A 24,203-nucleotide genomic window follows, 5' to 3' on the forward strand; every position below is an offset into this window, starting at 1 on the left:
ACAGCTGGATGTCCCCCCCCCCCCCCCTCCCCAATGTGAACGTACAGGGTACACTCACATGGGCGGAGGTTTACAGTAAGTATCTGGCTGCAAGTTTGAGCTACAGCAAATTTTCTGCCGCAGCTCAAACTGCCAGCGAGAAACTACTGTGAACCCCCGCCTGTGCGACTGTACCCTAAAAACACACTACATTAACACACAATAAAATAAAAAGTAAAAAACACTACATATACACATACCCCTACACAGCCCCCCTCCCCAATAAAAATAAAAAACGTCTGGTACGCCACTGTTTCCAAAACGGAGCCTCCAGCTGTTGCAAAACAACTACTCCCAGTATTACCAGACAGCCACTGACTGTCCATACATGCTGGGAGTTTTACAACAGCTGGAGGCACCCTGTTTGGGAATCACTGGCGTAGAATACCCCTATGTCCACCCCTATGCAATCCCTAATTTAGGCCTCAAATGCGCATGGTGCTCTCACTTTGGAGCCCTGTCGAATTTCAAGGCAACAGTTTAGGGTCACATATGGGGTATCGCCGTACTCGGGAGAAATTGTGTTACAATTTTGGGGGGTATTTTCTGCTTTTACCCTTTTTAAAAATGTAAAATTTTTGGGAAAACAAGCATTTTAGGTAAAAAAATTTTTTTTTTTTTTTTACATATGCAAAAGTCGTGAAACACCTGTGGGGTATAAAGGTTCACTTAACCCCTTGTTACGTTCCCCGAGGGGTCTAGTTTCCAAAATAGTATGCCATGTGTTTTTTTTTTTTTTTGCTGTCCTGGCACCATAGGGGCTTCCTAAATGCGGTATGCCCCCAGAGCAAAATTTGCTTCCAAAAAGCCAAATGTGACTACTCCTCTTCTGAGACCTGTAGTGCGCCTGCAGAGCACTTTTCACCCCCATATGGGGTGCTTTCTGAATCGGGAGAAATTGGGCTTCAAATTTTGGGGGGTATTTTCTGCTATTACCCTTTTTAAAAATGGGAAATTTTTGGGAAAACAAGCATTTTAGGTAATTTTTTTTTTTTTTTTTTTTAACATTTGCAAAAGTCACGAAACACCTGTGGGGTATTAAGGCTCACTTTATCCCATGTTACATTCCCCGAGGGGTCTAGTTTCCAAAATAGTATGCCATGTGGTTTTGTTTTTTTTGCTGTTTTGACACCCTAGGGGCTTCCTAAAGGTGACATGCCCCGCAAAAACCATTTCAGAAAAATGTTCGCTTCTGAGCCCTCTACTGTGCCCGCTGAACACTTTACATAGACATATGTATGTGCTTACTCGAGAGCAATTGGGCTACAAACACAAGTAAAAATTTTCTCCTTTTACCACTTGCAAAAATTCAAAAATTGGGTCTACAAGAACATGCGAGTGTAAAAAATGAAGATTTTGCATTTTCTCCTTCACTTTGCTGCTATTCCTGCAAAACACCTAAAGGGTTAAAACCCTGACTGAATGTCATTTTTAATACTTTCGGGGGTGTAGTTTTTATAATGGGGTCATTTATGGGGTATTTCTAATATGAAGACCCTTCAAATCCACTTCAAAAGTGAACTGGTCCCTGAAAAATATCGAGTTTGAAAATTTTGAGAAAAATTGGAAAATTGCTGCTGAACTTTGAAGCCCTCTGATGTCTTCCAAAAGTAAAAACTCATCAATTTTATGATGCAAACATAAAGTAGACATATTGTATATGTGAATAAAAAAAATTATTTGTAATATACATTTTCCTTACAAGCAGAAAGCTTCAAAGTTAGAAAAATGCAAAATTTTAAACTTTTTCATCAAATTTGGGGATTTTTCACCAAGAAAGGATGCAAGTTACCACAAAAATGTACTACTATGTTAAAGTAGAATATGCCACGAAAAAACAATCTCAGAATCAGAATGATAACTATAAATAAAGCATTCCAGAGTTATTAATGTTTAAAGTGACAGTGGTCAGATGTGCAATAAACGCTCTGGTCCTTAAGGCCAAAATGGGCTTGGTCCTTAAGGGGTTAAGCACAAACCAGCTATAAAAATGCTTAAAGGGGTACTCCGCCCCTAGACATCTTATCCCCTATCCAAAGGATAGGAGATAAGATGTCAGATCGCCGGGGTCCCACTGCTGGGGACCCCGGGGATCGCTGCTGCAGTACCCCGCTATCGTTACTGCGCAGAGCGAGATCGCTTACGTCACGGCCTGCCCCCGTTAATACAAGTCTATGGGAGGGGGCGTGGCGGTCGTCACGCCCCCTGCCATAGACTTGCATTAAGGGGACGGGCCGTGATGTCATGAGGGCCGGAGCTATGACGTCACGCTGCTCCGGCCCCTGTATCGCCCGTCATTACGCACAGTGCGAACTCGCTCTGTGTTGTAATGATGGCGGGGTGCCGCAGTGGCGATCCCCGGGGTCCCCAGCAGCGGGACCACGGCGATCTAACATCTTATCCCCTATCCTTTGGATAGGGGATAAGATGCCAGGGGCGGAGTACCCCTTTAAAGGGGTAGTCAAGTGGTGAAAAAGGGGATACGTTTCAGATCGCAGGGGGTCTGACCGCTGGAGTCCCCTCGAGATCTCCTGTACAGGGCCCCGACTCGCTGGCCAGATAGCGCATGTTGACCACCTCAAGAAGCGGCGGCCGACACGCCCCCTCAATACTGCGATATGGCAGCGCTACAGCTCTGCCATAGAGTTGTATTGAGGGGGCGTGTCAGCCGCCGCTTTGTGCAGTGGTCAACATGCCCCCTTCCCGCGGGCTGTCGGGGCCCCGTACAGGAGATCGCAGGGGGCCCCAACGGTCGGACCCCCCGCGATCTGAAACTTATCCCCTATCCTATCAGAACTAGTGCTGGGCGGTATACCGGTTCATACCGAATATTGAAATTTTTGTGCTGCACGATATGCATTTTTCTCATACTGCAATACCAGTTGGGCCCCTCCCCCTCGGGAATGAATGAATTATCAACCCAGCGCTGCCCTGTCCCCACATCGGGCAACTACTCACGTCACTCGCAAGCGCTGCCCTCCTCGTCCTCCTGTTTGTTGCGGGCCGCCGCACTGGAACTCTGCACTGTACGCTGTATCCCTATGCCCAGGTTGCAAAAGATAAACAAAATAAACTTTAACGCACCTTCCTACGTTCCCCCGTCGGTCCGGACCTGCTTCCTGGGGACGGGAATGTCGGAGAGCCGTCAGCCTATCACCGGCCACAGCGATGTTCCGCCTCGGCCGGTGATAGGTTGAGCCCACTGTCATGTAAGAAGCCAGCCGGTTTCTTACATGACAGTGGGCTCAGCCTATCACCGGCCGAGGTGGAACATTGCTGCGGCTGGTGATATGCTGACGGCTCTCCGACATTCCCGTCCCCAGGAGGAGCGTGAGGCCGACGTAGGAAGGTGCGTTAAAGTTTATTTTGTTTACCTTTTGCAGCCCGGGCATAGGGATACAGCGTACAGTACAGAGTTCCAGCGCAGCGGCCCGCAACAAACAGTAGGACGAGGATGGCAGCGCTTGCGGGTGATGTGAGTAGTTCCCCAATGGGGACAGCGCAGCGCTAGGCTGATAATTTTGGGGGGGGGGGGGGAGAAGCAGAACAGAGCTCGCTGGTCACACATGATTTTGGGGGGGGGGGGGGGGGAAGCAATACCGTTATATACCGTGCAACCGCCATAACTTACAAAAATACTGTGATACACTTATTTGGTCATACTGCCCAGCTCTAATCAGAACCATTCTTTTTCTCTGTACTTAATGTTCAAACCTTAATACCGTAAGTAATAAGGGGTTAAAAGGGGTTATCCAGGAATAGAAAAACAGCTATTTTTTTTTTTTTTTAAACAGCTCCACGTCTGTCTCCAGATTGGGTGTGTTATTACAACTTGGCTCCATTCACTTCAATGGAACTGAGCTGCCGAACCACACCCAACCTGGAGACAGACAGAGAGCGTTTTTTGATATTAAGTTGCTGTGTTTTCCTATTCCTGGATAACCCCTTTAATAACTATTTACTTCAGGAGTATATAATCAGTTTGCTTTATTTAGACATTTTTCTAGAATTTGCATTACACTTTAATTAAATCTGTTAGACTACGTCTGTTGTAGATTAAATCTAAGTTTTAATATATATTAAAGGGGTACTCTGGTGGAAAACATCTATTAAAAAATCTTAATCCTTTTAGTACTTTTTATCAGCTGTATGTTACAGAGGAAATTCTTTACTTTTTGATTTTTTTTGTGTTGTCCACAGTGCTCTCTGCTGACACCTCTGTTCGTGACAGGAACTGTCCAGAGTAGCATAGGTTTTCTATGGGGATTTTCTCCTGCTCTGGATAGTTCCTGTGGACATCACACAAAAAAATAAAAAAAAATAAAAAATCAAGAAACAAAAATAATCAATTCTGGATTTTGGTATTTTTTTACATTTAGGCCACTGAAATCAACTTTGATCACAGTGTGTAAAGGGTGGATGCCTGACATCACCCTGATCAGACCATCCAGCTATAAAGTGCACTCGGGATCTGAGTGGGAGTGGGCTTCATAGACTGGAAGCTGGGCGTACATGTATGCCCTGCTTCATCTAGCGGTTAATGCATAGAGAGACAAATAGAGAACTATTAGGTTATTTTGAAAAACCAATTCAAGTAATTCATTTTGCCATAAACATCAAAACTTATCCATAGGCTCTTATTAAAGGAGTACTCAACTGCAAAACATATATTTTTTTTAAATCAACTGGTGCCAGAAAGTTAAAACAGATTTGTAAATTACTTCTATTTAAAAATCTTATTCCTTAATCAGCAGCTACTGTATATGCTCAACATGAAGTTCTTTTCTTTTTGAATTTCCTTTTTTCATTTGCACAGCCCACTGTTCCAAAGAGCTGTCAAATGCCAGTAGGGTTTAAATGTTCACTGTACCCCTTATTACATTCCGTGAGGGGTGTAGTTTCTGAAATGGGGTCACATGTGGGGGGGGTGTCCATTTTTCTGGTGGCTTTGTAAACGTACATGGCCCCCGACTTCCATTCCAACCAAATTCTCTCTCCAAAAGCCCAATGGCGCTCCTTCTCTTCTGAGCGCTGCAGTGCACCCGAAGAGCAGTTTATATCCACATATGGGATATTTCCATATCCAGAAGAAATGGTGTTACAAATTTTAGAAGCTTTTTTTCCCCGATTATCCCTTCTGAAAATGAAAAATTTGGGGTATGCGATATGCTCCCCAAAAACCATTTCAGCTAAATTTGCTCTCCAAAATCCCATTGTTGCTCCTTCCCTTCTGAGCCCTCTAGTGCACCCACAGAGTACTTTACATACACATGAGGTATTTCCTTACTTGAGAGAAAAGGGGTTAGAAATTTTAGGGGAAATTTTCTCCTATTACACCTTCTTAAAATAAAAAAGTTGGGGTAACACCAGCATTTTAGTGGAACTTTTTTTTTTTTTTTTCATTTTTATGTCCTACTTTAAAGGAGTACTATGGTGCTTTTTATTAACCCTCCGTGCTTTTTTATTAACCCCTTGTAAAAATTAAAAAAAATGGGGCTACAATGGGTTATGTTAGTGTAAAGAATAAAGATTTAGAATTTTCTCTTCCACTTTTCTGCTATTCCTGTGAAACACCTAAAGGGTTAAAAAAAACTTTCTGAATGTCATTTTGAATAATTTTAGGGGTGCAGTTTTCATAAATGGGGTCATTTATGGGGGATTTCTAACATAAAGACCCTCAAAATCACTTCAAAACTGAACTGGTCCCTGAACAATTCTGATTTTGAAATTTCTGTGGAAAATTGCTGCTATACTTTGAAGCCCTCTGATGTCTTCAAAAAGTAAAAACGTGTCAACATAAAGTTGACATATTGTATATGTGAATCAATATATAATTTATTTGGCATGTCTATTTTCCTTACAAGCACAGAGCTTCATATGGAAATACCCCATATGTGGACGTAAAGTGCTCATCGGGCACACAACAGGGCTCAGAAGGGAAGAAGCGCCATTTGGAGAGAAAATATGACTGGAATAGTTTTTGGGGGGCCATGTTGCATTTCTATAGCCCAATTGTGCCCAGCCAGTGAAAACCAACCACATGTCACACCATTTTGAAAACTACACCACTTAAGTATTGTAATAAGGGGTGCAGTGAGCATTTGGACACCACAGGTTGCAAACACATTTTTGGAAAAGAGGACTGTAAAAATAGAAAAAAATCATTTTTTACACTAACATGTTGGTGTAGCCCCAAACTTTTTATTTTTTCAAGGGGTTAAATGGGAATAAGCCCCACAAAATTTGTAACACAGTTTCTCCAAAGTATGGAAATACCCCCTATGTGGCCCTAAACTGTTGCCTTAAAATACCACAGAGCTCCGAAGTGAGGGAGCTTCATGCACACCTAAATTAGGGATTTGAATGGGGCGGCTGCTAGTTTCAGAGATTGAGAGGGTCTCGCATGGATGGTGCAAGCCAGGGGCTCACATGCAACTTTTGGGCCAACTTGCAACACGTAAAATCGCAGAAATATACACCTCCTCAGTAGGTGGTGTACATTTCTGTGACTTGCACAAGGGCAGCCAAAATTTGCTGGATTTACTGAGAGGCAAGCCCTTTTCATGGCCATACAATAAAGTGAGTTGTTGTGCATAACATCCCCACTCACATATTGCCTAATTTATGTTTTTTTGACTAGGCTCATATGCAGGACGAGCCCCCAATATGTCCTCATCTCGTCTGCAATCTATTAGGGCCTAGCCCCAAAAAAGCATTGAGGTGCTGGGCCACAAACTGTTGGGCGTTCAAGTTTGTTTGAGCCGCCATCAAATTGACAAAGTCCTGACTGAAAGAAAAAAAAAACGCAAAGTCCTTTTCAGTGAGGTCTGTGGGGTCAATTTGGATTCCTGGATGGCCATCAGACCCAGGAATCAGTGGCTCATAAATGTCTGAAATTGGGGTCCAGGTGGGGTCACCGAAATGTGGGACAAACTTGTATGGGGGAAAAGGTCGCAGAAATGGGGGAACAGGGAAAATTGTACAGGGTACAAAGAAAACTGTACAGGAGTACAGGGTCGTTATTATGGGGGGCAGGGAAACTTGTACGGGGCAACTTTACTGGCATTGCACTGCGGTGCTGCCTTTTAAGGGGCTCATCATCACTGAATGATGATGATGATGATGAGGGGCAGGAGGAAAAAGAGGAAATGTAGGCTCTTCCTCTTCTCCCTCATTGGCGGATTCTGATGCAAGCATGGCGTTTGCCTCCTCCACTAAAAAGTACTGTATGGCAGCATTCCCAAAACAGGGAGCCTCCAGCTGTTGCAAAACTTCAACTCCCAGAATGCCTGGCCAGTCAATGGCTTCTATGCTGGGAGTTGTTGCTGGAGGCTTCCTGTTTGGGGAATGCTGGTGTAACATATTTTTAGGAACGGAGTCATTTTTTAGTTTTTATAGGGGGTGGGACTGTGTAAGGGTGTGTTTATGTAGTGTTTTACTTTTTAGTTTTGTATAGGTGTAGTTCGCTGTTTTTACAGTACCTACATACACACAGTCGAGTTTGCAATGAGCAATGTCCAGCCCAGCACCCCAGTAATCTGCTGCATGGAGAAAACTTTGCTCCGTGCCAGATTACGAGCGACCACAACAGTCATGCCCCCCTCCATAGACATTAACGGAGGGGGTTTTGACAACCACGGCCGCCCACAGTCAAGCACATCCAGCATTCTGAACATAAATGTTTAGAACGCCAGGGTGCCAGGCCACAGATCGCAGGGGGTCCCAGCGGCAGGACATCCTGCAATCAGACATCTTATCCCATATCCAATGGATGTCTAGAGGGCAGAGGTTCTCTTTTAAAGGAGATTTTCATATAAATTTATGACATGAAGAGAGCTTTGCAAACTCCCTCAATGTATGTCATGCCATTAATCAAGCGCCAGGTTTGCTACACTGAATTTTAAAGTAGTAAATATGTAACACTTACAGAAGAAGCAAAGTGGCCGAGATTCCCAAAATGGCATCCACATGCTTCAAAAGATAATCTACAATGGAAATTGACTTATAAATCAGATATTAAAGGGGTATTCCAGTTGGAAACATTTTTAAAAAATAACTGGTGCCAAAAAGTTAAACAGATTTGTAATTTACTTAATTCTTCAAGTACTTAGCTGCTGCATACTGCAGAGAAAGTTGTGAATTTATTTTCTGCCTGACCACAGTGCTCTCTGCTGATACCTCTGTCCACGTCAAGAACTGTCCAGAGCAGGAACAAATCCCCATAGCAAACCTCTCCTGCTCTTGACAGTTCCTGACATGGACAGAGGTGTCAGCAGAGAGCACTGTGGTCATACTGGAAAAAACTACACAACTTCCTCTGGCGCATACAGCAGCTAAGAACCGGTAGGATTAATATTTTTAAATAGAAGTATTTTACAAATCAGTTTAACTTTCTGCCACCAGTTGATTAGAATTGTGCAGGCTTCTGTGTTCAGGGCTGCCCCTCGTGACGTCACGCCCGCCCCCTTCATGACGTCACGCCCGCCCCCTCAGCGAAAGTCTATGGGAAGGGGGCGCGATGGCCATCACGCCCCCTTCCCATAGACTTTCGTTGAGGGGGTGGTCGTGACGTCACGAAGGGGGAGGGCGTGACGTCACGAGGGGCAGCCCTGAACACGGAAGCCCGCACACAGCGTACGGAACAATAAACTTCCGGATGCTGGGGAGCGGAGCTTCCGACACAGGGCAGCATGTCAACCACTGTGTCAGTCAATAAGCCAAAGGGCTCGAATTACCAGGATAGCAGCAACCCCTAAAACATCATGCTAATCCAAGGGGAAATTTGTAATTTATGTTGCCCTGATTAAATAACCTGCTGTGCATCATAATAGATTGATACAATGGCTTTTGTTTCAAATATACTAAAGAATAAGGGAGGGCAAATACTATTTGGAGCCCTGACCTAGGGCTTTCCTAGGCTTGTGGTGCATAAATAATATGGCATAATTCCCACAAAAAGAAAGTTTATGTATATACATATGAAAGGTGAAAAAAGACAAACATTCTGTGCTTTATATGTGTAGTTCATATATTGTGTATATTTTAGTACCCCTCTATGCCTAAACAAATATGTCCTAAATTGTTGGGTCAAAAGGGGAATTATCCGTAAGTAAATTTGGTTCCAAGAAATAGTTACATATAGCCCTTACATGTGTGTGTATAGCCTAGATTTACATATGTATATAACCCAAAAAAGAATGAAGCTCCCTCTCTTCGCGCTCCTAACTGGAGGGAGGGGGGATGAATATTCATAAGCGGCGCTGATGTCAGTGCCAGTTAATCTGCAGAAGCCCCGTCCGTGCCAGTTACAGCAAGATATATACATAGAATAAAATTACAATTGCGGGTGAACGGCCGGAAGGATCCAGGCGAGGTAGGGCTCGTTTTAATCAGCGTCTCCCGGCCTATCTACCAGGATAGTGCGGGAGAAAATATCTGACAGTTTTCCTTTAATAATTTCCAGCGCCGTGGCCGCAGCTTATTCATTTAAAGCGCATGTGGCTGGCATCTTAACCTTTCATAGCGCATGTGGCCGGCATCTTAACCATTTATAGTGCATGCGGCCGGCATCTTAACCATTTATAGTGCATGTGGCCGGCATCTTAACCATTTATAGCGCAGCTGCTGGCATCTCAGAGCAGCATCAGAGTCACACATAATTAGTTCCCCAGGGAGGGGGGGGGGGGGGATACCATTAAATACCGTGGAACAGTCATAACTTACAAAAATACCGTGATATGCATTTTTGGTCATACCGCCCAGCACTATCTACACATACTAGAAATTGGTGCTCTCACTAGGACCAAACACCTCTCCCACCACTCAACTTTTGTGTAAGGTATGCGAACAGGCTAGGAATATGCTTGGACTGACAGGGTGTACTAAATTTATGCCTCTGTGGCACAACCCTAGTCTGGTGGCATTTTTCTCTTTCCCTGATGCAGGGTTTTGGAAGAGGAGGGGTGTGTGCAGGCTGGAACAGCTGTGTGTAGATGGTATTTTCAAAACATTCAGGGATCTCCAGACTGAGCTTGAGCTGCTGCATTCTCTTTTTTCAGATACCTACAACTGTCTACAAGATGCAGGGTAGGTTGAGATACGGTTCTAGAATCTGTGTCTGAAGTGGAGTCTGCTGATATTACTTCATGGTTACCCAGCAACCTGTCAACCCGATATGCGATGTGCCGAACTCGAGCACCAGCTAGGCAACACACTGTTCGGCGATCCTGGTCTTTGTGACAGATCGCCCTGTCTGTCCCCCTAATAATTCAGTCCCCCACTACCAGTACCTCTCTGGCCTGCCCTGCACTCCTCCCTTCCTCCTTACTGGAGCAGACACCCCCCTGACGGTCAGAGGCAGAGTCCTGCTGCAGTACTGCTAGCTCTGAAATGGCATCCCCCTCATCTGCCAACCAGGCAAACTTGTTAGGGTGTCCCAGTTCAGGACTAGCCTCCCTGACACTTTTCCCTCTACCCAGTTCTCCAATTGTAACCCAGCTAACTGCCTGACTGTCCTGCACCTCCGTCCCACTATCCTCCCCCACCTCTACCCCAGAAAGTACTTGCTCAGTGAGCAGGAGACTCCTCTCCAGTTTGTCAATGAGTCTCAGTTTGCAAAAATTTACAGTAAAAACAAACAATCGAATATTTCAATTTAAACTCCCTGAATTTAAAGTCCCTTAATTTTAAGTCCCTCTCACTTGTATACTTCAGACTCTTGTATAAAAGACACACAATTGCTAGCTCAACAATCGCTTAGTGTACTTGCCTTTATATTTACCACAGTCCACCACTCTCTTCCACTGCCTGGAAGTGAATGCATTTTTCTAACTTTGAAACTCTCTGCTTCTAAGGAAAATAGACAAACCAAATAAATTATATATTGATTCAAATGTACAATATGTCTACTTTATGTTGGCATCATAAAGTTGACATGTTTTTACTTTTTCAATACATCAGAGGGCTTCAAAGTATAGCAGCAATTTTCAAATTTTCACGAAAAATTCTAAATCAGATTTTTCAGGGACCAAAAAGTTTAAAGTGGATTTGAGGAGCCTTTCTGTAAGAAATGCCCCTTAAATAACCCCATTATAGAAACTGCACCCCTCAAAGTATTCAAAATGACATTCAGAAAGTTTGTTAACCCTTTAGGTGTTTCACAGGAATAGCAGTAAAGTGGAGGAGAAAAATGAAAATCTGCATTTTTTACACTAACACATTTTTGTAGCCTCAATTTTTTAATTTTTACAAGGGGTATTAGGAGAAGAAGCCCCCTAAAACTTGTAACCCAATTTCTCTCGAGTATGGTTATACCTCATATGTTGACCTAAAGTGCTCTGCGGGCTCACAACATGGCTCAAGAGGGAAAGAGCAACTGTGGGATTTTAAATGGTGACTTTTGCTGTCATGGTTTTTGGGGGGCAGGTTGCATTTAGGAAATCCCCATGGTGCCAGAACAGCAAAAAAAAAAAAGGCACACTATTTGGGGAAACTACACCCCTCAAGGAAAGTAACAAGGGGTACAGTAAGCCTTAACACCTCACAGGTGTTTGATGGGTTTGATTTGAACTTGGACATGAAAATGAAAAATTTGATTTTTAACACTAAAATGATGGTGTTACTCCAAATCTTTAATTTTGACATGGGGTAATAGGAGAAAATGGACCCCAAAATTTGAAGCCCAATTTCTCCCAAGTAAAGAAATGCCCCATATGTGGATGTAAAGTGCTCTGCTGGCGGCACTAAAGGTACATAAGGAGCGCCACTGGGCTTTTGGAGAGAGAATTCTGCTGGAATTAAAGTCGGGGGTACAAAGGCCCCATGGTGCCAGAACAGCAGAAACACCCCACATGTGGCACCATTTTGGAAACTACACAATTCAAGGAATGTAACAAAGGTTACAGTGAGTACCTACACCTCACAGGTTTTTGGAACAGCGGGCCTTAGGTTGGTCTGAAGTAGCGCTGTCCGGCACGAAAGCAGCTGTTCACCTACCTGTCGTCCGTGGGTCCGTGACGTCGCGCTGTTTGTAGCACCCATATCGCACCGATGCACAAAGAATAAAACAACCACTGGAAGACACTTCCTTGCCGTGCGTGCTCCCTCTGATTTCCTTTTCTTTGCATTTGTTGTTAGACTGTGGTCTATGAAAGGGGTTTGAGCACGGGAAGCGCTGAAAGAGTGGTCCCGTTTCTGAGGTCTGCTGCTGCTCGTTTGAATTGTTTAACAAGAGGGCATTAGAGTGTGAACTGTGGCAGTGCCAGCTGCTGTTTCTACACTACTTGCAAAAGTAAAAATTATGCCCGCCCCAAAACCTATGCTCTGAATCATCATTCTGGGAATGTGATGTGTGTGGCCGTTCCTATTCTGTTACCTCAAATGTGCACCAGGCTCAGATGGGGAGAGAGCGCTGCACATTTGAGGCAAATTGCAACCCCCAATGCTATTGACTCTGTGACCCATGGCCCATTTTTAGGGATCATGGGTATTGGGAAAGAGTTTTTTTTTTTTTTTTTTTAATTTGGAAGATAATGTACTCTGGACTGGTACATTGGGGTAAAATTATGGAAAATTAAAATGAGAGAAAGGGTTAAAAATTTCAAACTCCATGGAAGTGTGATACTCCCTGAGGGTACGTTCACACGTACAGGATCCTGCACAGATTTTATGTGCAGGATTTGTAACTGCTGATTAGAAGCTGTGCTCAGTCATTTAGCTTACATTGAAATCTGAAGCAGAAAATCCTGTGCATCAAATCTGCGTACCCTGAAGCAATTCTTAATGCAGAGGCCCGGATGATCGGGGAAAGTGTCGCATTGGTGGTGGTGTCCTTCCCAATCCCACTGCATTTTTTCTGGGAATGTCCCTTCTTTCCAGTGTGGGGGACTCACCTTGGGGGATAGGTCGGGAGGCCTCTTTGATTCTTCACAAGCGGACGTGGATCTGGCGGCGAGGGATGTGAACAGAGGGATACTAGTATAAAAGTTATCCCGGTAAAAGGTGGTAACCCTTATCTAGTAATGGGTGCATAAGGTCCCAAACGATTTCCCGCTAACACCAAGAATGGGGGGACATTCTGGGGGTTCAATACGGAAATCTGGGCCCTCGTACACCATAAAATTGCAAGTGTACCCTGAGGTACTCTCGCAAAGTTTATACATCTTCATGCCATACCTTGCCCGCTTTGTGGGAATGTACTGTCGGAAGCTGAGTCTCCCCTTAAAGCTGATGAGAGACTCTTCAATAGAGACCTGTCTTCCAGGAACATTGGCCTCCCAAAATCCCTGATTTTATACAGGCTGTCATACGTAGGGGGGACCTGCCGCATTATCAGCATAATGCAAATATTTCCGAATGGCTCGAATTGGGGACATGTCATGGCCAGTGGGATCTGGTAAAGGACATCCCCACTACAGTATTGCCTGACACTGTTTTTTTTTTAATTAGACCCATATGCAGCACAAGGACCTAAAATGTCCTAATTTTGGCTGCATCGACTGGGAACCAGCCACTGGGCCTACCCAAACCAGTGCCCGGGTTTGCGGCAATGAACTATTCAGCGCACAGGTTTGTCTGGTCAACCATCAGATTGACAAAGTCGTTACTGAAATAATAACTAAAATAGTCCATTTCAGTGAACCCAATGATGTCAATCTTGATTCCTGAGTTGCCAACAAACACAGGAATCACGGGCTTGTGGTCCGCTGGCTCAGTCCAGCCAAGTTCACCGGTACGGGGCACCAGCAAACTTGGCTGGGGGGGGTTGACTAGTACGAGTGCCAGGGGGACTTGTACTAGCATGGGGCACAGGGTCAGGAGCAGAGGAGGTTTGCGGTCCCGCATGGCGGCATCTCCGCCGCATTGGTTGCCCATCATTAGAACAAGATGATGAGGAGGGTGTGGAAGCTAAAAAGGAAAGTGTCTTCCTCGCCCTTACTGGCACTTTCTGTGTCGGAGGCAAGTAAGGCATATGCCTCCTCCGCTGAAAACGAAATCTATCAACAAAATTTTACCACTAACATAAAGTAGAATATGTCACAAAAAAAACTCTCTCAGAATCAGAATGAAAAGTAAAAGCATCCCAGAGTTATTAATGCTTAAATTGACAGTGGTCAGATGTGCAAAAAATGGCTGGGTCCTTAACTTCATAACGACCATGGAAGAGTATAGACGTCCAGTTTGGCAGCCGTTCCCGCAAATGGACGTCTATACTCGTCCATTATTCTCGTGGGTGCTGCCCAGTGCACCCACGAGATCGCGGCAGGGACTCGGCTGTATCACACAGCCGGGACCCTGCTGCACTGCCGGGACCGAAGTAAACTTCAGTCCCGGCAGTTTTAACCCTTACAGCCGAGGTCGGAAGTGACCGCGGGCTGTAAGTATTATGACAGAGGGAGGGGGCTCCCTCTGTCTCCTCTGCAGCACCCCGCATCGCGGGGTACTGTGTGTAATACGCGGCTGGCCGAGGCCTGCTGCACTGCCGTGAGTGAAGTTCACTTCACTCCCGCCAGATTAACCCTTACAGCCGCGGTCAGAAGTGAACGCGCGCTGTAAGGAGTTCTGACAGAGGGAGGGGGCTCCCTCTGTCTCTCCTGCAGCACCCCGGAGCATCGCTGCTGCATACCTGGGCAACCAGGGGTCCTACAAAGACCCCCAAGTCTGCCCAGGGTATTGCTGATATGCTGAGGCACGTCCTGATATGCTGCCTGCTAGTGAAAACTGGCATGAAGCATATAACTGCAATGCTTTGGAATACTAAGTATTCCAAAGCATTAAAAAGTGTAAAAATAAATAAATAAATAAATTTAAAAAAAGTGTAAAAATAAATAAAAATTTAATAAAAGTGTTAAAAAAAATTATGAAAATACATTTATTAAATGAATCTAAAAAAATTAAAAAAAGCATAATGTGTAGGATCGCATTGGCGGACATCCGCAGCACGTAATATGCTGCGGATGTCCACCATGTGATCCTACACATTATGCAGCAGTCACGGTAATGAGCTCCCTGCTGCGGCTGGATAGCTTTGTGTGTCCACTCATAGCGGCGGATTTCCCGCTGGCAGTCATGAGCAGATACACTGAGCTACCCAGCCGCAGCAGTGATGGCTATATTCACCATGAGCGGGTGCTTATTCCCACAACATGGCGGATATATCCATCAGGAGCCTTAACTGTCACAGACAGACGCGTTATACTGCTAGCCAACCAAGGACCAATCAAAGAGGTCCAGCCAATAACTTGTAGGGGTGCGGTATATAAATGGGGTCACTTGTGGGGGTACTGTTCTGCCCTGAAAGCCAAATGGTGCTCCTCTCCTTCTGAGTCCTACCACGCGGCCAAGGAACCATATATGGCCTAAGCGGGGGAATTTCCGAACATGGGACAAGCAGCTAAATAAAATATAGGGTGCATTTCTTTCAATATCAGAAGTGATTCACCAAAAATATGTCCCACAAATGATGCATTTGTGAAAAAAGCTAGTTTCGATTTTTTAACACTGACTTTGTAATAATTCCTGCCAAAAAACTATGGTATTAAAATACTCACTGTACCCCCTAGCGAATACCTTGAGGGGTCTAGTTTTTAAAATGGTGTCATTCGGGGGGGGGTCCCATGTTCTACTACTTCTCAGTTGCTGCAATCCTTGCTTAGCACATAAAAATAAGATGTACTTTTCACATTTACAAAATGTCAAGTAAGTTTGTTAGGCTTCTTAGGGTATGTTCACACTGAGGAAATCAAGCAGAAATTTTCTGCCTCAAAATATTGTTACTTTTCCACAAGAACTCACAGAGATTCCGCGCGGAATTATGCAGGTTTCATGCGGAGGAGGAGTATCAAGTATTTCTATTCATAATTTTTTTTAATTTTTTTTCATGCGGAAATTCCACGGAAATTCTGCGCCTATTCTGCGCCAATTCCGCGTGGAAATGCTTCTGACTCAAAAAAAATAATAACATTGATCTCTATGGGAGAACGACGCTGATTCCGCCTGAAAGAAAGAACATGTTCTTTCTTCAAGCGGAACAGACTTCCTCGTCAGAATTCTGCTTGAGGAAATTCCTCAGTGTGAACTGAGGGGCAGAAATTCTGTACAGCTCTATGGGGATTTTCACTGCTGAATGATTTGGAGAGGAAAAGCGAGCAGAATTACTCGTGGAAATTCCTCTCCAATTTCTCAGTGTGAACATACCCTAATACATCTAAAATGTGAATAATAATAAAAAAAAATTTGAGAAAATAAAGTAGATAAAATATTTTTGATAAAATATGCAACCTATTAACGTCAAAATAACAAAAAAATCGTATTTTTTTTCTAAAATGTCACGGTTTCTTGCATTGTAAATAAAAAAATACAAATGATATCGATTAGCTTTTACTATTTTCATGTAGTACAACTTGTGACAAAAAAAAACAATGTCAGAATTGTTTTCATTGGCAAAACATTACCAGAGTTATTCTCAAATAAAGACATACATCCCAGATTTGAAAAAACAGGCCTGGTCTTTGAGGGGAGTACAGGCTTAATTAGCTTGGTCCTTAACCCCTTAAGGACTGAGCCCTTTTTCACCTTAAGGACTCGGCCATTTTTTGCAATTCTAACCACTGTAACTTCAAACATTAATAACTCTGGAATGCTTTTAGTTATCATTCTGATTCCGAGATAGTTTTTTCGTGACATATTCTACTTTAACATAGTGGTAAAATTTTGCGGTAACTTGCTTCCTTTCTTGGTGAAAAATCCCAAAATTTGATGAAAAATTTGAAAATGTTGCATTTTTCTAACTTTGAAGCTCTCTGCTTGTAAGGAAAATGGATATTCCAAATATTTTTTTTTTATTCACATATACAATAGGTCTACTTTATGTTTGCATCATAAAATTGACATGTTTTTACTTTTGGAAGACACCAGAGGGCTTCAAAGTTCAGCAGCAATTTTCCAATTTTTCACAAAATTTTGAAACTCGCTTTTTTTTCAGGGACCAGTTCAGGTTTGAAGTGGATTTGAAGGGTCTTCATATTAGAAATACCCCATAAATTACCCCATTATAAAAACTGCACCCCCCAAAGTATTCAAAATGACATTCAGTCAGCGTTTTAACCCTTTAGGTGTTTCACAGGAATAGCAGCAAAGTGAAGGAGAAAATTCACAACCTTCATTTTTTACACTCGCATGTTCTTGTAGACCCAATTTTTGCAAGGGGTAAAAAGGAAAAAAATTTTACTTGTATTTGAAACCCAATTTTTCTCGAGTAAGCACATACCTCATATGTCTATGTAAAGTGTTCGGCGGGCGCAGTAGAGGGCTCAGAAGGGAAGGAGCGACAAGTGGTTTTTGGGGGGCATGTCACCTTTAGGAAGCCCCTATTAAAAAGGGTAATAGCAGAAAATACCCCCCAAAATTTGAAGCCCAATTTCTCCCGATTCAGAAAACACCCCATATGGGGGTGAAAAGTGCTCTGCTGGCGCACTACAGGTCTCAGAAGAGAAGGAGTCACATTTGGCTTTTTTGAAGGAAATTTTGCTCTGGGGGCATGCCGCATTTAGGAAGCCCCTATGGTGCCAGGACAGCAAAAAAAAAAAACACATGGCATACTATTTTGGAAACTAGACCCCTTGGGGAATGTAACAAGGGGTTAAGTGAACCTTAATACCCCACAGGTGTTTCATGACTTTTGCATATGTAAAAAAAAAAAAAAATTTTTACCTAAAATGCCTCTTTTCCCAAAAATTTTACATTTTTAAAAAGGGTAAAAGCAGAAAATACCCCCCAAAATTTGTAACACAATTTCTCCCGAGTACGGCAATACCCCATATGTGGCCCTAAACTGTTGCCTTGAAATACGACAGGGCTCCAAAGTGAGAGCGCCATGCCCATTTGAGGTCTGAATTAGGGATTGCATAGGGGTGGACATAGGGGTATTCTACGCCAGTGATTCCCAAACAGGGTGCCTCCAGCTGTTGTAAAACTCCCAGCATGCCTGGACAGTCAGTGGCTGTCTGGTAATACTGGGAGTAGTTGTTTTGCAACAGCTGGAGGCTCCATTTTGGAAACCGTGGCGAACCAGACGCTTTTCATTTTTATTGGGGAGGGGAGGGGGGCTGTGTAGGGGTATGTGTATATGTAGTGTTTTTTACTTTATTTTATTTTGTGTTAGTGTAGTGTAGTGTAGTGTTTTTAGGGTACAGTCACACGGAGGGGGTTCACAGTAGTTTCTCGCTGGCAGTTTGAGCTGCGGCAGAAAATTTGCCGCAGCTCAAACTTGCAGCCGGATATTTACTGTAAACCTCCGCCCATGTGAGTGTACCCTGTACATTCACCAGGGGGGTGGGGGGGACGGGACATCCAGCTGTTGCAAAACTACAACTCTCAGCATGTACGGTCTATCAGTGCATGCTGGGAGTTGTAGTTTTGCAACAGCTGGAGGCACACTGGTTGTGAAACACCGAGTTTGGTAACAAACTCAGTGTTTTGCAACCAGTGTGCCTTCAGCTGTTGCAACAGCTACAACCCCCAGCATGTACGGACAGCGGAAGGGCATGCTGGGTCTTGTAGTTATGCAACAGCTGGAGGCATACTACTTTGGCTGGGGATGCTGGGGATTGTAGTTATGCAACAGCTGGAGACACACTACAACTCCCAGCATGCACTTTACCTGTTTGTGCAAGCTGGGGGTTGGAGTTATACAACAGCTGAAGGTACACTTTTCCATAGAAAAAATGTGCCTCCAGCTGTTGCAAAACTATAAGTCCCAGCATGCCCATAAGGGAATGCTGGGAGTTGTGGTGGTCTGCCTCCTGCTGTTGCATAACTACAGCTCCCAGCATGCCCTTTTTGCATGCTGGGAGCTGTTGCTAAGCAACAGCAGGAGGCTGTCACTCACCTCCAATGATCCCCGCCACGCAGGTCAGTCCCTTGTTGTCGCCGCCGCCGCTCCTGGGGCCTCGATCCCAACATTGACGCCGGGGATCGGGTCCCCAGCACCCGGGGTGCACGTCCCGCACCCGCTCACGTCCTCCGGAAGAGGGGCGGAGCGGGTTGCGGGAGTGACACTCGCAGCAGGCGCCCTGATTGGTCGACCGGGAAACCGGCCGACGAATCAGGGCGATCGTGAGGTGGCACCAGTGCCACCTCACCCCTGCTGGCTGTGGCTGTTCGTGGCCGTCAGCCTGTAGCCTGTAATTCGGGGTCACCGGGTCACTGGCGACCCGATTGACCCGGAATCTGCCGCAGATCGCTGGACTGAATTGTCCAGTGATCTGCGGCCATCGCTGACATGGGGGGCTCATCATGACCCCCCTGAGCGATATGCCCCGATGCCTGCTGAACGATTTCAGCAGGCATCGGGCACCGGCTCCCCTCCAGCTAGCGACGGTGGGGGGGGGGGGGGGGTGGCAGGATTTGACAGGACGTACTCAAACGTCCTGAGTCCTTAAGGACTCGGAAAAGGGGCAGTTTGAGTACGTCCTGCGTCCTTAAGGGGTTAAGGTGAAAATGGGATTTTTGCATTTATACTTTCATACACAGATGAGTATGAAGGCTTGTTTTTTGCACGACCAGTTGTCCTTTGTAATGACATAACTCATTTTACCATAAAATGTATGGTGACAAAAAAAAACAATATTTGTGTGGGGAAATTGAAAAGAAAACCGCAATTTTGCACATTTTGGAAGGTTTCATTTTCACACTGCACAATTTACGGTAATTATTCTGTGGGTCAATACGATTAAAATGATACCCATGATTACATACTTTTCTATTGTACCGCTTTAAAAAAAATATCAAACTTTTTAACCAAATTAGTGCATTTAAAATATTTCTATTTTGACGACCTATAACTTTTTCATTTATCCGTATAGGCGGCGGTATGAGGGCTAATTTTTGCGCTGTGATCTGTACTTTTTATTGATACCACATTTGCATATGACATTTTTTATATATTTTTTTTAAATTTTTTGGGGAATATGGGACAAAAAAGCAGCAATTTTGGACTTTTTTTTAAAATTACGTTTAGTCTGTTCACTGTGTGCGATCAATAACATTATATTTTGATAGTTCAGAAATTTACGCATGCGGCGATACCAAACATGTTTATTAATTTATTTTTTACACTTTCTGGGGGTAAAATGGGAAAAAGGGATGATTTATATTTTTATTGGGGGGGGGGGGTATTTTTCAATTTTTTTTACACTTTAATAGTCTCCATAGGGGATTATTTATAGCAATCATTTATTGCTAATGCTGTTCAGTGCTATGCATAGGGCATAGCATTGATCAGTGTTATCGGTCATCTTCTGCTCTGGTCTGCTCGATCTCAAACCAGAGCAGAAGACCTCTAAAAGACAGACGGAGGCAAGTGAGGGGACCTCCGTCCACCATTATGGATGATCGGATCCCCGTGCCAGACCACATATCCACAGATGCCGTGATCGGCACTGATCACGGCATCTGAGGGGTTAATGGCGCACATCAGTGCGATCGCTGATGTCCACCATTATCGGCGGGTCCCTGGCTGCTGATAGCAGCCGGGACCTGCCGTGCATGACACGAGCACCACTCCGATGCTAACGGTCATGTACAGAACATAAATATACGTCCTGGTGCATTAAGTACCAGGGCACCAGGACTTACATTTAAGTCCTGTGCCGTTAAAAAAATGAAAATTTTCTATAAAAATATCTGATTTAAAACTGTGGCCTGTAGCCGAATGTTGCAACACCGGGGAAAAATCATGGATTTTAGTATAAATATTACCATAGTGACACATAGAAATCAGGTAAAAATACATCAAATCAGAAACAAACTGTTAAATATTGAGAGAGTTAACATCTACAAACTATGTCTAACATAAGGACTAAACTGCGTAATGGACTGGCCAAAAAGTACATGTGCATAAGCTTTAACTAACAGAAAAAGAGCAATTTAAATGATAATAACATTACCAGTACAGGAGTTGTGGGTACTAGAGGTCCTGGGTGACAGAATCATGGGATCTCTCGTACCCACAATTCCTGTACTGGTAATGTTATCAAAGGCTTAGTTGCTCTTGTTCTGTTAGTTGCAGCTCATGCACATGCACTTTTTGGCCACTGCATTGTGCACTTTGATTTCTATGTTGGGCATAGATATTGTGGAAATAAACCGGTGTGCTGCCGATTTAATGTACTTTTACCTGATTTCCATGTGCCACTATGGTGATATTTATACTAGAATCCATTATTTTGTTACAAGAGTACTGCCCTTGTGTGCCCATTCCACCTTTTTAAATGTTTAATTGTGTAAAAAATGTATCTCCACAGTACTAAACTGCCCCATAGATTGGTCGCCTCAACTAATTTAATTGTTCTTGGGCATACAAAATATTCCTCTAGCATATTGTGAATTGTTTTGCATCATCTGCATCATTGCAAAAAATACACTAACAAGCAATTGGAAAATGGCGGAAATTCAGTCTAAAGATTTAGTGAATAAAAAAATTAATACTACATTTTCTTTTGAAAAATTACTAACTAGAGGTTCAGGCAATACAAAAAAGTTTTCCACTAGATTGAACCCATGGTACACCTCATCCTACTGTATTGATATTTAATGCTTCCTATATGGTTAAATATTATAGGCAAACCACACCATGCTGTAATTCACTGATCTATGCCATCTTTATCAACACTGACTGACTGTTCACTACAAAATTCTTGAGCAGATTAACACTTATGTTTAAAACTCACTCAGGCATACTGTTCTGTTCTTCTCCCTTCATAGGGATGCTTTTCCTGTTCATGTTTTCCTTGTTCCTAAAAGTCAACGATTTACTCTTCATAGCGACAGCTGCGTCTGTCTTTTGTTTATTATTATTTGAGTTATCTGTATTTCTCATTTCATTGAAGATAATAAACCATTGAAAGTAATTGTGTATCACTGTTGTTCAGTAAGGTTACATACATTTTTGAAATCTATTTTGTAGTAACTGCATTTTTTTCCCCTAAATAAAGTGAAAAAAGTTTGTAAGTAGTAAAATGGGTACTGTTATTACAAAAAACTTTAGATATGTCAGAGACACATCAAATGTTTGGTTGCTAGAATGACTGTGAAAAGTGTGTGCTATAGCTTGTACCATGCCATGCATTAGTATAAATAAATGTATAAATAAAGGTTAAGAGAAAATGTATCTATGCCTTAGTGGAAAGCGGAGTCTTTGAGAGGCTAATTGTAGCCCATTGGGATCAAAGTGTTTTAGAATGTACTGTATAATATTACACTTCACTGGCAGCTTTTGGTTGGTGGTGTTGGGAGCTGAATACACAACAATTAGCTCATCTTTGAAAGGGGATTTAGGTAGTGAGACAACCACTTTAAAATTAAACAAAATTAAAATATTAAAAATAAAAACTTTACATATACTTGCCTTATACATTTGCAGTTTATGCTGCTCTGTTTAGTAATCTCATACAATTGTCAAAAGACAACTGCAGATGACAAAGCAGCAGAATGTGAACTACTATTATAAAAGGAGTAAAAAAATGTAGAAGGAAATAAAAACATTTTGGCTGAGAATTGCACTGTGTTTAACTTTTGAGACTGATAGCTTGTAAGAATAGACCTTATGAGTATTGACTGATAAGTGCATGTCCTAGATAGTCTCCCAGGATTTTCCTCTGCTGCCAACAAGATAAACAGGACAGTAATAAGGACTGCTTTTTTCACATTCTGTAAGAACATGGCACCCCTTCAGAATCTATTTTAGGCTCTCTCAGCTATCCACATGGGAATTCACTTGAAATACCTGGACAGCATGCAACTTAGTTGCATGACTGGCTAAGCAGGCATTTCCCATTTGTTAAGATGGATACCAGAAGAGAAATGGAGAGCAGCAAAGGGGAATTAGTCTGCCTTCCATTATTTATTCATTACATTTTTTACCCTAATAGACAACTCCTCTAAAGCACAGTTCATTTAAAAAATGTATAGGGCTGGGTTCACACTGCATTTGTATTAATGTTTAAAGAGGACCTGCCTGTGACAGACGGGCATGTATAGATAGCTGAGGAAGGCTGATCATGTACCTTTTTAGAATGATGATAGCTCCCCCACCCTCACAGATCTAAAGGGCTCGGTATCCTCTCCAATTGTCTTGTTATTCCGTCAGATGGGCGGGTCGGCACTATACTGTGTGAGCTGTACTTCCTATGACAGGAGCGTGCATACTTAATGGATGGGCGTGCATTCAGTTCGGGTAGCAAGACAGTCAGAGGGGATATCGAGCCCTATATCTCTGGGTCCGGGAGGAGGATGGACTGGGGGGTGATTGTATGATCCATCTCCAGCCCCCACCCCAGCTATCTATACTGTTCATATTTCATTTTTTAAAGAGAGGCCACAGGTCTTCTTTAGAAGGGGCTACCCGGACAAAGAGCAGTAACGGCATTCTATGCGGGGCTGCGTCTTCAGTCTCGGAAAGCTCTGTTTCCGGGACTGGAAACGTGACGCAACACCCCTCGTGACATCACACCACGCCCCCTTCATTTATGTCTATAGGAGGGGGCATGATGCCCACCACACCCCCTCCCAAAGACATGAATAGAGGGGGTGTGGCGTGACGTCACGAGGGGGCATTGCGTTACGTGCCCAGTCCCGCAAACAAAGAGCTTTCCAAGACTGAAGACTCAGCCCCGCATAGAATGCGGGTGCTGCACTGAGATTGCGGGGGGTCCCAGTAGTGGGCCCCCCGCAATTAGACATCTTATCCCCTATCCTTTGGATAGGGGAAAAGATGTCTTTGACTGGATAACCCCTTTAACCCCTTAAGGACTCAGCCCATTTTGGCCTTAAGGACTCAGACAATTTAATTTTTACGTTTTCATTTTTTCCTCCTCGCCTTCTAAAAATCATAACTCTTTTATATTTTCATCCACAGACTAGTATGAGGGCTTGTTTTTTGCGCGACCAGTTGTCCTTTGTAATGACATCACTCATATCATAAAATGTATGGCGCAACCAAAAAACACTATTTTTGTGGGGAAATTAAAACGAAAAACGCAATTTTGCTAATTTTGGAAGGTTTTGTTTTCACGCCGTACAATTTATGGTAAAAATGACGTGTGTTCTTTATTCTGAGGGTCAATACGATTAAAATGATACCCATTATTATATACTTTTATATTATT

The 24,203-nt window shown here is 43.4% G+C and overlaps 1 protein-coding gene across 6 annotated transcripts in view; it reads right to left on the bottom strand.

Annotated features, from left to right (window-relative positions):
* The window catches only part of BVES (blood vessel epicardial substance), a 170,196-nt gene that overhangs the window by 92,303 nt on the left and 53,690 nt on the right, over positions 1-24,203 (bottom strand). For 2 of the 6 annotated variants that reach the window (XM_056566209.1, XM_056566210.1), the window contains exon 2: positions 21,768-22,021. The exons of the other annotated variants lie outside the window; for them this stretch is intronic. In XM_056566209.1, the coding sequence (XP_056422184.1) occupies positions 21,768-21,916 (149 nt within the window). In that variant the 5' untranslated portion in view covers positions 21,917-22,021. The remainder of the gene's footprint in view (positions 1-21,767; positions 22,022-24,203) is intronic. 6 annotated transcript variants of the gene reach the window in all.

This window comes from Hyla sarda, chromosome 3 (genome assembly GCF_029499605.1).
Source record: "Hyla sarda isolate aHylSar1 chromosome 3, aHylSar1.hap1, whole genome shotgun sequence".
NCBI lineage: Eukaryota > Metazoa > Chordata > Amphibia > Anura > Hylidae > Hyla > Hyla sarda.